Source organism: Strix uralensis, chromosome 8 (assembly GCF_047716275.1).
Source record: "Strix uralensis isolate ZFMK-TIS-50842 chromosome 8, bStrUra1, whole genome shotgun sequence".
In the NCBI taxonomy this organism is placed as follows: Eukaryota; Metazoa; Chordata; class Aves; order Strigiformes; family Strigidae; genus Strix; species Strix uralensis.
Genome location: NC_133979.1, coordinates 17,235,474 through 17,251,636, shown reverse-complemented (window position 1 = coordinate 17,251,636; position 16,163 = coordinate 17,235,474). Strand labels below are relative to the sequence as shown.

Genomic DNA, 16,163 nt, shown 5'->3' with positions numbered 1-16,163 from the left:
AACTCTAAACCAGAGGGTCAGGAACACTGGAAACAGTCTAGCAGCATATCTTTGGCTGCATGCCATGAGAAACCACAAGCAAGCTCAAGGCAAGGGCTGCTGAGAAGCAATTTTGTGAGATGGTGAAAAGAGAGTTCACTAGTCCAGCCACAGCACAGTCAGGATACCCGCCTTGCATGAACAATTCTTTCTCAGAAGGAAAAATACAACTGGCAAATTTATAGCAGTGGACACTAGTACTCACTAGGCCATCTAACTCCAAGAGAAAAATTCTTAAATGTTCAGGAGCATATGACAGTATTTCCACTTCTAACAGAGTCGCTGCAACCTTTTACTTGTCCCACTTCTGACAGCCATTGAAACCTTCACCAGCAGAGGAAATAAGTACTACTAAAATCAGTATGAGTGTGTTATCCTCTAAGAGGCCACTGTTTTAGAATACATTTGGAAGTAAGATTATGTATCTTCAAGTTGCTCTTTTGAGAAAAATGGAGAAAGAAACTGCGGGAGAAAAAAGAACAAGGAACAGAAAACAGCAAGCTGAGGGAGTGAAATGCTGGATAATTGTACCATGGCTTTTCTATGTTCACAAAACCAGTACAGAGAACATGTTCTCATACCTCCTTTTCTAGCAGTATATCAAGAATACACGCTGAAAGACAGAACAGTAATTTTGTTTTAAGTGTTTTAGAAGACAGTTTTACTATGTAACAGAAAAGCTAAGGTTTATGTGGCTGGTACGCCATCCAACTAGCCATAATACAGGCACACTTGTATGGACAAAAAGTACCAGTACTGAAACATGCAAGTAACAAAATCCAACCTACCAACTACTCTGATTTAATGAAAGCAAGTGGTTTTGTTACAGACCACACAGGTCAGAAATGCAACATAGGCAACATGGCACTCAGCTTGCGGCAAAAAAAAAGGCCCAACCTGTGGAAAGAGGGACAGTTCCCAGGATCCTGCTGTCAGAGAAGCTGCAAAAGAAAGAAGGGCTGCTGGGACAAGTTCCATCTGAAACTAAAATGAATGTGTTTGGGACTCTTATCAGATTATCTCAAACCAGATACAGATTATATTTGGAGTGGATTTTAAATAAGGTTTTTTTTCAGATTGCATTCAAAAAGTAAAGGTTTCACATATGGGCAGAGAACTTAAAATCTGTTACAGAATTAGAGTAGTTTGGAAAAAGTACAGCAGAAGTAGTGCATAACAGAGGGCTTACTATTTTACAAATTTATCTCAGGCCCAAGACAATCTTCACCTTGCTTAAGGAGATTTGCTTTAACAAACAGTATCACTGATAAAACCGTTTTGTCTCTATATGTGTTTATGTATTTTACTACTTGTGCATATACACCTACTACACTCAAGTAAGCTATACTGATGAAGGTGGCATGTGAATATTTCATGCAAACCCAAGCCCACAAAGCATAAACCTCATCAGCTACTACTTAGTACCCTTGCCATCTCCAGAATTGTGTTATGACTTACAATGGCAAATTGGTATCTCAATAATACTAAAGATAAATAATTATTTCTTCTTCTTTGAACAACTACGCAATATACAGAGTTCTTCATTGTCAGTATCTCCTACTTAATGGCCACTGAAGAAAAGGAGTATCAGTTGTCTAATTAAACAACATAATTTCCCACCTTGGACAATAGCGTAGTATCAAAAGAAGGTAGGACTGCCAGTATTGTATACATGCCCAGCATTGATGAGATTTTATTTTTCAGTAGGTAATTATTAGAGTGAAGATGAGGAGGAGAGTTTCTCTTAGATAAAACTAAGACAGTAAAGCATAAATTTGATTTGTGTGAAATTCAAACAAAAGTAGAAATTTAAGGTAAGGTTTCCTATGTTTAATTTATACCATCAATCACTAGCTCTTCTATCCTTCAGGACAGACCACTACAATTCAAAGAGACACCTTGACAGAAACAGAATCTGTGGCTGGAAGTGCAGCACTAACTATGACTGAGTTGAGCATGATTTTTAATTAACAGATATAAGCTTGTTAAATCTTCTGAAAAATCACTCTGCTGTTAGTGCACAGGTCTTTAGTACTTGTTCTACGTGGTGGACAGGACTATAGGGATGGCTACCAGACTTACTCTTAGTAATTTCAGTAACCATGTATGACAATATCACCTTCATATTTAGGAAAAGATTTCACAACAGCAAAAATCCAACAGTAACACAACCCTGCTATCACAAAACAGGTTCCCAGTCACACCCCAAGTACACTCTATGTCCCCTGCGCTGACATCCCTACCTCAGTCTTTCTCCCACATACAGGACTGAAAGTGGAGAGCCCATTACCATCTGCTTCCCCTTGCCCCACTCCAGCAGCTGGGCTGCGCTGCTTCTGCCTGTAGACGTGCACTTAAAGCCTCAGCGCTGACATGCTGCAATGCAGAACAGCTCCTGCCTCTGCTGCATATCAACTTGAGATGATCAGTGTACAACCGGTAGTACATACCCAAGAGTTTGGAAACATTTGTTTTACAGACAGGGAAGATAAGAATAGTGATGTTTCAGACCTCTGACCTGGGTTCCCTGCATGTGCACTCATGATGAGCAAAGAAATATTATTTCAAAAAATAAATGAAAAAAATTTACTCCCACACCACACCCCATTAAAAACAGAGCATTGATCCTTCATCATCTTTTTTAAACACTCATCACCTGATGCAGTGGTAGCCATGATCATTTCTAGCCTGGGACTACACTGATTTTAGTGAGAGCTTTAAGTGGATGCAAAGTGACTCATTGTTTAAAGTGCAAGCTATTTACAACCACTTCTTTCTAGCTGTTTTTTATCACCTGTGAGACCTGACCAGACCTTGTACCAAAGACTGAAGTATAGCCCTGACAGCATGGCACAGTGCCTACACTACTCGGAGAGGAAATCACATAAGACTGCATTCACTGCAGATGGAGATGACAGGCAAATATTATTACACAGTCAAAAGCCAGACAGTTGACAATAAACTTTTACAGTTATAACAACAAAGATAATTTCTGCCCTAGCTGTGTCCCTTTTTAGCTTTGTTTTTGTCCGATAAACAGATACTTACCACCTCCAGTAGCCCAGCAAAAACCAAACCTATCATTTAATAAATAATATTAATTCTCTACAAAAAAAATATAAACACATTAGAATTCATTTATATTGGAAAATGTGACATAAAAGCCAATTCCATCAGTCCATATAAGTTTGCAACAGCAAAAAAGTCTTCTATACTTTCACCTTGTTTGATAAAGACATCCCAAATGCAGCAGCTTACCTGATCTTGCAGAGACATGACAGGATTATTTTTGGTTGTATTGATATGTAGAACATGATATTTGTTCTTTGCACAAAGATCATAAGCAATATTTGTGAAGGATGTGCTGGCAGTCTTAGGTACTCTGTTGTAAATAATCACTACATCATCTTCTTCATCCAGTGTCACATCTTGTCGGGGGCCATCTACTGTATGACGTTGTTCTATTTCTCGGACTTCATGTCTTGCAATAGCCCTTTCTGTTAAGGATGACAAATACAAGATTTCAACGTAAATATCACCAATTCTGAAGTTCAAAGCATAGAATGCAAATAACCTGGTGAAAAGCAGTAACTCCTCAGCAATAAAGGAAACGCTGTTATATATATTTCTGACACATCTGAAGCAAAACTAATCTATAAAATGTATGAATGATAAAAGGTGAGTTAGTCTGACACAGAACACCGAAACTAGAAAACAATATGCTTAGGGTGTAAGCCAAAACTTTTATGGTAACAAGGGAACACACACCATATTCTATGACTCACACTAATGCTCTGAAAGCCATTGTCTCTGAAGAAAAATGTCTATAATGCGCTATCAAAATGGTGGCATCCTCAAAATTTCCCAAATAATTTCTATAAAACACGTATTTAAAAATTATAATAGAAGGAATAATTCAAGTAATCTGAAGAATACGAACTTTCTGAAAACAGTAATTAGTCAATTAACTGTGTAGAGGCACTGGAATCCAGGTGAAACCATTGTTTTGTTATTTCAATTGATACAAGCCCCAAGTGTAAAGCATTACAATAAATGGATTTGCAAAAATTCAATTAGATTTATTAATTTCAAGTTTGACAAGAACAGAAGCAAGAGGTGTTTCCAAAACAGTTAACATTAAGGTGAAAAGTGATCTCTGAGTACTGAAAAACATCAAATACATCAAAAAGAAAGAAACATGGAAAAAGCAAGCTATGAACAAGACATTTTGGCAAGGTGAGTACATTTCAAATAAACCATTTTTCCTTTTATACAAAGGGCAATACTTTGAGGAATTGAACTCTGCTTCAAGTGCTAAAAACCTGTTTGGAAAATAAAACCCACAGTATTACAGCATTTTCTTTTTTTTTTTTTTTTTTTGCTGCTGCTGGATATCACATACTTTGTGCTGATTCAGGCACAGCTTTGTTCTGTTCTAGATAAGTATATACTTTAATATGATTTGTAATACAGATGTCAAAGCATCTTTTTTGATTCATTTATTGTGATACTGCCTTAATTATTTATTCAAAGAAATCTGTGTTGGCCAACAGTGCAAGCTGAAGTCAGTACCACAAGAGTAACCTGTAATTCTCTGTATTATGTTCGTATACAGGGTATAGCTCTTTCTGGATGACACTCTTAACAGCAGCAGCTCTCAGCCTTTACTTCCCTTGCTTCCTGTAACCCAGCTCCTTCTATTCTCTTTCACCACATCTCTTTAATTATAACATAAAATCACTTTTAAAGCAGAATCATTAAGCTGTGAACACCACTAGCCTGTAATTCCACATAAATTGTCTTCAACCACAAACTTCCATCTGTCTGAAATGCTTCAAAGCTTAAACTCACTCACTCTCTCATATGCTCGTATCTCACACCCCATAACTAAGTTACATCAGTATGAAAATGTTTGCAGAAAATGCTTATTGAGTATATCTCAATTTTCCACATGACATCTGTTGCTCCCCACTACATCAGTCACAGTTTTTGCTCCTTCCTTTCTCATTTGCTACCTCTCCCATCACTGCTGGCAAACGTCCTATTTTGGAAAGAGATGAGGCAACAGACTCAGGTTTCATCTATCTGAAGATGGCTACAACAAAAAGGGACGGGCAACCCTCCCCTTCCTGCCAGTAACAGATTAGAAGAAGCATTTGGTAGGGGACATAGTTTACCACATGGCTGCCCAAGGCTACATGGATCCTGATTACCACCTAGGGCAGCTGAAATTAAACAAATTTAATCTGTATTTTCTACAAAAGAGTAGTAGATCTCAGCTAGATTTGAATCATAACAGCACAGAACTCCAGGGCTGATGAGGCTGGCTGGTGCTGAGGGAAGCTTCCCCTTTTACATGTAAGAAGTAAACATTTGTGAGAAACAGACATGATTTGCAAAAGGAGTGATGAGAAGTGTTCCTCTAATGAGGTATTTGAAACCATGATGATTCAAGAATTAGAGTGATAAACGCACTTTAAAGGCTATGAATAAGATATAAAAGATGTATGATTAGATGCAACTAGCAGAAGGCTACTGCATACAATCACCTCCAACTTTTATGGTGAGAGGGGAAAGCAAGAACCCATGCAAGGAGGAGAACCTTCATGACTGTGAAGTACACAGACAGTTCTATTATCAAAGAATAAGGAAGTTTTAAATTTCAAATTAAAATGACAACTAATCTTTATGATGAACTGAAACAACCTTTTTGAAATAACTGCAATAGTTAAAAACCAAAAGCTGAGATGAAGTGCAGGATATAAACTGCTGAAGTGCAAGGGAAGCTAAAGCTAGTGAGAAGAAGATAAAGCACCTGAAAGTGTCTAACCTGCTCAGCCATCCTAATGGCCTATTGTAGTCTTGTAGTCTATTAATAACACAACAAGGAAAATTGCAAGTTTTGTAAAAGTGCACATTTTTTCCCAGTCATGGCAAAGTCCCAGCTTGCAGTTTCTCCTGTCATGTCAGGAAGCTTTTTAGTTACTTCCTGAAAAGCCAGTTTAACTCTTAAAATCACATGTGACTTGATCCATATGAATCTTACTTATTTGGGGAGAGGGAAGATGTCCAGTAATGGTAACATACAACTGAGAATAGTCTTTGGGATAACTAGTTAATCAGGAGTTAGAGAATCTGAGGAGTTGATGGGCATTTGATTAACTACTTCATTTGCTCCTCTAAAAAATTTAAATAATCTTGGAAGTAAAAGTCCTGTAATGGTTGAAAAATGAACATTGCTTTCATGTTTTTAGAAGCACAACAGAAAATGCCATGTATGCTTGAATGACTTTTTACATGTGGAATATAGGGAGGAAGAAGATGCTAGGTATTTATTTATATTTCATTTACCAAAAAATCTCAGCCCTGCAAATTTAACTTTGATTATGAGAACTTGTCTACATAAGCTTGGATTGGTTTCACTGAAATCAATCCAAAAAAATAATCAGGTTAGGTCATTTCTTTCCTGTCAGAGATCCTGTGGACAAAATGATGTCCTACAGTTTCATTGCTCATTGCTTTCATTGCATTCTACTTAAACTTGATTTTGTAAGAAAAACATCTAGGAAAAATTATCAAGAGCCAAGTGTCTAAACTGGGTTAAGAGTGTCCACACTGAGTTTGACACTTATTAACTACATCAATTTAAAAAGATAAGCAGCATTTAAGCAAGTGATACTTTGAATACAGACAGGTTTTCATAGTAATATAATACAGGATAATTTTAAGGCATAAAATATTCTGTCTCACTTTTTTATTACTGCCTGTTTAGGTTCACTGTAATAAGTAATATAATTACTATACAGTTGGGAAAAATGCTGTTCTGTCATCTGCAGTTATCCTACATGTAAACTTTCAGCAACTGCAAGGACAGTTTGCACACAGGCAGTACATATATGATCACTGTAATAAAGGTTGCTACACTGCTTATTTACCAGCAGATGAATTACTCTCAGAACATCTTCAGTTGCCAGAAGTAGCCATTTTGTAAACAACAGAACAAGCTTATTTTCTCACCAATTTGTCTACACATTCTTCAAAATCCTCCATTATTCCATTTCGTAACTGTCAGCATCTTCCCATGACTTACATTTCTTGAGCCATTCTCTTGTGCAATAAACCAGGAAATATCATGGCTAGCAACAAGTTGGTTTGTCAGTCAGATGCTACCAGAAAATAACATATAATTGCCAAGTTATGTCTTCTCCTTCAGCAGAAGCACTAATAACAACATTCAATCTGTATGCCACCACTGATTCTGGAAAAATTCAAAATTATCTATCTTCAAGATTGCTGTCCTTTCAAGTCAAAGCAGTTTAACATGTTTAAAAGCTGTTAAACAGGAAAAGTAACACTTGGAGAGGAATGGACAGAGTTTGATTGCTTAGCCCTATTTTGTTAGGATCTCAACTAATAAAATCATCTGTGAAAATGTACCGGACCCATACACACCTATAAAAAATATTTGAAAACCCAACTGAACAATAGTTACATAATTACAGAAACAAATCACTGTGATCATAAGCAGTTATTTGTCTACATTCCTTGCACATTCAAACAGATGAATATCTTCAGTAAAACAAGTTTATTAGCATTTACTTCAAATCCAACTGTTAATGGCATACAAAATATTATCTGCCCAAACAAAAAAGAGTGGCATGGATTTTAACAACTTAAAAGTTAACAAAACCAAACATTTCAAATTCCTCATATTCTTCACAAAAAGCAAAAGAACCTCCTAGGATTTCTTAACAAGAAAATCTATCAAAACCAGACTCTTCTTTCCCCTATAGCTTAGCACTTACCACTCTTGATGAAGGATACGTTTTGAGCCTCACTGGCTGTCAAAGTCAAGTTAACGGAGTATCTGGAAGAATAATTCAGAGCATAATGCTCTACTTCCCCAAACTATGCTCCTTGTCCTCTATGTCTATTTTCCTTCTGAATGTATCTATGGATATTATTTAGGCTCTCTCCTCAATGTGTCTTATGCGCCTGCCATGCTTCCTTGTGAAACCTCCCACTCAGATGAGGAAAGACTCAGTCTTAAAATAAATTTTAGCTCAGCAGCCTTCAAGTGTTGCCCAGCAGAAGAAAAAGCTGTGGATTCAAACTTCACTCACACTGGCTTGATGCAAAGGAACTGGACAGCTAGTATTGATAGCACCAGCCCTGAGCAAACAGTTGCTGTATATCTACGATACTGGATGGCACTTCAAACTAATAAGCAGCTTTCTTCCAGTTGGGAACAATATTGAATGCCAACTAACTTGGTGTCTCAGCTCTCTTTCCACTATGCTCCCAGGCCAATTAGGCAAGCAGCTGGTAGCCTGAGGCACTGAGCAGCTCTCAAGCTGTTTCGCTGCCCAAAAGCTGCATTAAACACATGAGTGGCCTAAATACTGAACCCGAGCAGGACCGAAAAATCTACTCACTATTGACTCCATTCTCCTCTGATGAAGAGTGAAAACTGAAGAGCAGCTTAGAAATGAACCATAATTATGTAGCAAAGTTAATGTTCCTGATTCATTTTCAAATTATATACACCCACCATATACACATAGCCTTCATCCTTCCCTGAAATGTGGCCTCCTCTGGGAGCTGTTTAGCAGCATATACTTATACACCAGAACAGTGCTGCTGTATGTGGATATCAGTACTTCGGGAATGGAGGGGAGGAGAAAAAGACTCAACAGTGCTATGACAATTTATGGCCATAGAGGATTTGTGTCACTATACCCAATTAAAACTGCAGGAAAATTATAGACTGAATTAATAAAAAATGCCTAAAGTTAAATTTGTTTAAAGTATCAGTATTAACATACCAACTCTCTCAAAGACCTCTCAGAGTAACAACTCTATCCTGCTCTAGTTTTAAGTCTTACTAACAGCAGAACCACTACATTGGTTCTTTAGCAACTTCATGACTTGAAGACCAGCATGTATTTTGGGCAAACCTTTGGCTTCTCCTACTTTCTTTTCCTCTGTAAAAGTATTCCATGAAGCCTGCTGTCTCTTTATTGCTGATTTATGGATGTTTACTACTCTCAAAGGCAATTCTGAGTGAGCCACTGGGCAGCCGTGGTGGGGGGCGTCAGTTAAGAGCAGCAAACCCTACCTTCCTCCTCTGGTAACTACAGTGCTCTTAAAACCAGTCCAGGGGACTTCAGATTCTCTCAAGTGTGATTCCTAACAACTATCTCTAAGTGACCATCCTCAAAATCGTAATTAACTATTCTATATCTCCATTAGCATATGTAAATATACATATTACAATCAACATTAAGAAATAAGGAAAGCAAAATGCTGCGTATTTGATGGAAGTACAAAAATGCTAGTCTTGCAACTTCTCTGTTTATCAGAGCTGAGTGACTTTCCACTGGTAAAGCAAATCCAACTTAAGTGTGAAACAAGGCACATTTAATCTCATCGTACCGAATTTTTATTAAGAAAAATAATAAAAGGATTGCTGAGAAACAAAACTGCAATTTTAGTTGTTTTTTCAGTCAACAGAAACCTGACACTGGTACTGAAGCAGCAGACCACTGCCCTTAGACAGAGGCTAGATGGTCCTATCGAGTTCCCAGTCCCTACTCCCCCACTGCCAACCACTTCATATCTTCAGAAATTTTGGTTAACAAAGATATTATTTTCGGGGAACCACACTTGCAGTAATCACTACTAATGCCACAAGCAATAGCCATAATTTATTCTAATTAAAATAACTCAGACATTTTGCTTTCTTCTTTTCTTAGATATTTGTCTGTGCAGCTCAGAACAATTTACCTAATTTAAAATGTCTTAACCCTTAAGATATTTTAGCTATTTGCATTTTAGACAAAAGAGATTGTTGGTCTTATTTGCAAATCCAGCTATCTTTAATCAGCCCATGAAATATCTGCTAAAATTTCTAATTTAATGTTTGTCTTTAAGAAGTCCTCAAATTCCAGGACAGCCCAGCACATATGTGCTCTGAGCCCAGTTCTAACCTATAGCAAGTGAAGATCATGCGCAAAGCACATACAAGGACAGAAACACAAGCACAAAACTTAGAATGTACCAGAAAAGTTACTTCAGGTTTTTCCAGCCAGGTAAAAAAAAAACCCATCTTTTCCTTTCCCTTCTAAAAATTCCTTTGCCTTAGTGTCAAGAGATTCTAATGACTAATTTTAGAAATTTCATTCCAGTTTGGTTTTTTCCAGTAAGGCATGAAAAGAAACAGATATAAAAGACCTTCTGTAATAAAACCCAGTAGTTTAGCGAACAACTAAAAGTCACTAACATTGCCAAAACTTTTTCTTTAGTAGTAGTTAATGCATTTTACAGAACTGAATGAAAAAGAAGACATAAGAGAATTGTTTTTAAGCTCCAACAAATGCACAATGGAACTAGTTAAAAGCAAAAATACCCCCTCCACCCCACCAAAAAAATCCAACACAGACCAGCAAGAAAGCACCTCCAGCTAGGCACTGAGATCGTTAACTAAAATTTAATGTAGCAGCTGTCTGAAAATTAGAAGTAGTGATGCTGAAAAACCTGCTAGTTTCATTAGCATTTGATATTAGTCATTTAATTTCAAGATAGCATTTTTGCCAGGGCTTGATTTTGAAGAGGTAAGTAGGAGGATATTGATTAGTGTATAATACTGTTAACAGTTTGATCTTAAACTAAAAAATGAAAATGTTTTCCGAACAGTGAAATCACTATCCCACATATTCATCCAAGCTAGTTTTAACATCAGAGCCTGCATCTCTCTTTTCTCCTGCAAATTCTGTTAGTTGATCAACTGCATTTGTAAGGAAGAGAGTATTTAAAGATTAAGCTCTGACCAAGTATTTCCTTTTTTGTCTTTTTTTTTTTTCTCTTTTTTAAACTACAGTTAACACACAGAAGACATGTCTAAGACGACATTTTTCTTTCAGCACTGTCAGGCAGAATATTTTAATGAAAGACTATGTTGTGGCCCTTTTTTGATACAAGACCAGACATTTGATGTATGTACTATAAAGTCAACCTGTGTTTTAGTTACATAATACATAGGACAGGTAAGGCCTTACATCTCTAGTTGTCCCAGGAAGGGCAAAACTAAACAAAAGTGAAAAGTCACAGACCAGACGAATCACATTTGTAGATCAAAGTTCAGGTACCCCAACAAGCATGGTCGCTCCCAGAAAAAATATGGCTTATAGTAGACATTTTTATGTAATAACAACCAATAAAACAGAGAAAAAGGAAAAAGTTTGAAAATTTTGAGAAATCTGTAAATGCTTGAAAAGGTGCATACTAAAAACACATCTTCAGCTCTAACTATAGCATCACTACTATGACTCCTGACTATTGCAAATAATACCAATTACATAAAAATTTACAGAAACATTTCAGGCAACATGGTGTAGTACAAAGATTTAAAAATAAGCATGTCAAACAGCTCCATAAACTCTCCAACTTCAGACTGAACTGTTTTGCTTGACACAAGTGTTGAATTCAAGCTAACCAATTAGCATGAGAGCAAACCCAATAGACACCATTTTTTTTTTTTCTACTAGTCACTTGCAATTTCAGGTTTCTTTAGGACGAGGAAACTTGAATAACAGATAGCTGTAAAAAAAAAAAAAAAGGTTATAATCTCACAAGGAAAAGGTTTGTGGCTTTTCAGAACCCCAAGACTGTCAGTAAACTGTTATGAAGCACCATGACTATGATAACAGCAATGAAAAATACTTGCAAATCAGGGATTTGTTCTCTAAATAACGAACTGCAGCTGGGTATGTAACAGCAGGGCTTGCTCTTATTTACAGTGCCTTAATATCATAATGCAGGTCTTCAGTGTTAGCAAGAAAAGTTAATGGAACGGGTTTATACACAGATATAGTTGTCACAAGCGTTCCACTATACAAATGTGCATGTCACTCCTTCAAGCAAAATCCAATTCAAATAATGAAGGAAAGCAAGATCAATATAGATCATCTGATTTCATTTAGTAAGGCAGCCTGGAGATTGTTTTGTTATTTTATACAAGCCTTCTCCAGACACACAATCATTTACTTTTTCTAAAATAGTACTGGATAGTGTAAAAGCCAAAAAGGATCACTAAACTTCTGTTAAAATCATTGAAAAGACCTATATGTATGAACAATGTTGTATTACAGTAAGTCACCAATACATTTAATAAAACTAATTGGTAAGATATACTGTTATTTCCAACATATTACACTTATACCCCTGCTTGTCTTCACACTTCTTGGCTAAACTAATCTAATCTGGAAAACAAACTATTGCCAGCTGGTCTAGCAGCCAGAAAAAGGAAAACAGCAAACAGCACTGCCTTCTAATCAGAACAGCAACCGATGTGGTTAAGGTAGAAGATCTAGAAGATCTAAATATTTTATTAGGAATTTTAGGAAGTTAGAGTACCAAGAATAGGCTTATGATAACTCTGCACAGTACCAACAGAAACAGCATGATATTTGCTTAATTAACATTGGCTGTGTACAGACTAAGCATTTACAATGATAAACGTGATTTCTAACCTTAATGTATAGTTACAGGAGTTTGTGTAAAGTCCTTTGAAAAAAACAGAAATGAGTCTGCAAGCTGAATGAGCCCTACCATTGTTAAGTCATAACAGAATTAATTTTAATTACATTTTAAAAACACTGACTAGATAAACTCTTGATTATATCTTTTGTTTTCTTTGTGAAACCATTTATCTTGTTCTTAGCTTCATTTTAAGAGCTTCAATTTAATTCTATATCCTGGTTGCTTTATATACAAATCAAAAGTATGTCTTATTTTTCCACCCAAAATGCTGATTGTTAATCAAGAGATTTGCTAGCTCATGTAGCTTAAATAAACATATATAAAAAAATACTGCTTTATCTTTTATTCCAATCTTAGGCTTGCAGTCTAAAAACCTCATCTCAGATGGAGATGAAAAAGATAAGCATGAATAAAGATAAGCTCTAACAACACACAGACCACTCAATTACATTTCAGGAACCTCAAAGCCATTTTAAGTAAATGAAAGTAAAAGAAAAACTCCTTTTTAATTAAATGCTAGAACCTCAATGAACATTAAATTAAATAGTTTTTAAACTACCTTTGGAAAACTCTTGCTATATCCCACACCTCTTCACACCTGGGGGTCCAAGCTATACTCAGGCAGGACTAGGAAAAAAAAATACATGCAGAATCAACCTGGTTCCTTTCGGAATAAACTAATCACCTGCTTTAAAAGGTAGCCCGTCCCCTCTGACTTTCAGATGATTAAAAGGAGCAGTGGCTCAATGGACTCAAGGAGTCAGTAGAGGGAATATTACAAAGGAAAGCTTGCAAGTCCTTGCAACATGTACACTCCCCAGCCCTATCCTGGAAGTTCAGTTGGGCTTTCATGAGATAAACCCAGATGAAATCCCCAGGATTAGTTTGAAATCATGCATTAGAGAACACTTGTGACACAACCAGCCAGCTAATGGAAACCCTTCCACATCCATTCTCTCCATGCCAAGAAACAGTGGCAGTCATACTCAGTTCAAATACACTTGCATACCAACAACCCTACTATAAAAACTCTTTGCAGCAGACACTGATTAGCAAAATCAAAATTATACAAGCAAGAGCTTTATCTAGTTACATGTCAGCGTGATATGGAGCTCCTTGTCCTTGGTAAAGACAGAACCAGTCCAGGACTGGTGAGGTGTGCATAAGGTGGTTTTGTATGAAAAAAATTCCCACTGGTAGGAGAGCCAGCTGCTCACTGAAAGCCTCTGGGTGTGAATCCTGATTTAGATTGGATTAAGCTTTTTAATTAAAAATAATTATTTTCTTATATGCATGAGAAATATTTTGTTCTTCCCCCAAATCAGTCCTTTTTTGAACAAGGATGACTACTTGATGAAAATTTGACCAGACAAAAGGGAAAGCAATTCCCTCACTGCATTTTAGGTAGCTGTTGAAAAAAGGTGAAAACAAATTCCTACAGATAGCCCCCAATAAGACCAGAGAAGAAAAGGAATCGAGATTCTCTTTTTAGTATTTCAAATCCATGAAAATATTCATTTTATGAGGGCCCCTGAAACAATGAGAAAGTTAATTTAGCTTTACATATCATTTTGTTGGCAGTTGATGTAGAATTGCACAGTATATAAAGAGCTGATTGGTCTTGAAAAAAACCCAACAAGCCAACCACCAGAAACACCCACATATTTGGTCAGATTATCTTTTGTAGACATTAAGACTTTAAATTGTCAGATTTTATTTTACACAAGCAAAGTAATCTGCTTCCAACAATAGTCAATAGCCTAAAATCTAGCATTAACCCATTTCTAATATGGCTGAAACCTGTAGAGCTCTGTAAGGGAATAAACCTTTTGCTGTCACTCAGACAGAAAGTGTTTTGAACTGTCAATACTGAGCCACTTAAGATATTTAACTTGATTTTAAAGAATATATTACATTGTCAGCACGGATAAGAGTAGCAATGCTAAAACTATGTTTTGAAGCAAAGATTTGTTGAAACTTCATGGCCCATGTTCCCAAAGAAAGGTGTGCGACATTGACAACCATGTGCTCTCACTAAAGATGCAGGTATCGGTCTCAGTTCAGCTCTCCCCAGAGAAGCTGTACAGCCATAATGCTTCCTTCCTATGCCAGTATTAAAGCTACTTTAGTCATCTAAAACAAGCTTTTACTCTCTGTTCTTCATATCCCCATACGTGAACCCCAAATTTCCTGAGTTGATTTTTGGTTTAAGTCTCCAGTGACCACAGATGGTTTCCATATATATAATTTAAATTTGCCTTGCTGTTGCATTAAGTCACCATCCTCAAATTTCATTAGTCTCAATTACTATTTTTGTGTATATGAATAGCAAGGTTGAAAAGTTCATTTTTATGTTAACAAGCTGTAACCATGTAAGAATATATATTTTTTAATATCTGTTGGTAATTCAAATAAAGCATGTATGGAAAATAACACAAGTCTTCCTTTTTGCTATATGAATTGGAACTTACGTTTTCAGAGTGTTAAATCAGAAAGATATTTTAATCCAAGCCATTATTTGGGGGGCAGGGGGGATGGGGATGGGACTATTATAAAATTCTGTGGGAGGATATATCAATTGATACTTTTTTTTGGTAAGAAATAGCTTGTTTATCTGGGATACTTCAAAGTAAAAAATACCACTGGTGAATTATGTTTCCAGGGAGATGACATATTACCTTCCAGAAACATGTCACACACTGAAGTTATTCTTCAGACTGAGTGAGCAGAGGAAAACATGAAAAGGACTTCTTTGGCATGACACACACTCTCTGGCAACATTGTTACATAAGGAATAAAATAAAACAGAATAAAATAAAATACAAATGCTTTTTAAAGACATACACAAAGGCCACATTGGTACTGCACATTTTTCAAGTGCAAAGTCACTTGGCCTTTTGATTCAAGCACTTTTTTTTTCTTTCCTTTTTTTTTTTTCAATACACAATTTATCCTTCAAAAGGAGAAAATACTTTGGTTGTGTGTAAGTTGTAAACACATACCTCTCTTGCTCATACTAAAATAACTTCTGAAGTCTTATTACTTTTACGTTCCCAGATAAAAGTAACTTCTCTTAGTTTCTGAACAGCCTCCTCAAAGTATTTTCACACCTCTTTTGACACCTAATTCATACCATGCTATCTTCTTCTCAGAAAGGAGAGGATATCATGGGCTGACATCAATTTGCAGGATTAAAATTGATTCAGGGTAAAAATTCTCACTATGTTTCAAACCACCATTTCAATGAGAAAATGGGTCACTTTTCATCAAAAGAAAATTCTGTATCAAAATTGTTATAGATCAGGACTTCACATCTCTGTATGCTACTAGCCTATGGCCAACTGAGAAGATAAGAGAATGCTCAAGCAAGATACAGAGCTATACTTCAGTACATATGTATATCTATTTTTTTTTCAGCAAAGTGATGTTAAATTTAAAAGAGGTTATTCTGTCCAAGTGGCCTCTCCTCTATGTTTCCAAATATGGACAAATTATCCTGATGATAATTTGGTTAAAACAGTAGCCATTTCTTCCAGAGACTATAGAAAAGGCCCCCCTATGTAGTCAATGTTACAAGCCTGCAA

The 16,163-nt window shown here is 36.4% G+C and overlaps 1 protein-coding gene across 1 annotated transcript in view; it reads right to left on the bottom strand.

Moving 5' to 3' along the window:
• HS2ST1 (heparan sulfate 2-O-sulfotransferase 1) overlaps positions 1–16,163 on the bottom strand; it is an 86,040-nt gene that overhangs the window by 17,802 nt on the left and 52,075 nt on the right. Inside the window, exon 2 of the mRNA XM_074876440.1 lies at positions 3,298–3,536. Coding sequence (XP_074732541.1) covers positions 3,298–3,536 — 239 coding nt within the window. The remainder of the gene's footprint in view (positions 1–3,297; positions 3,537–16,163) is intronic.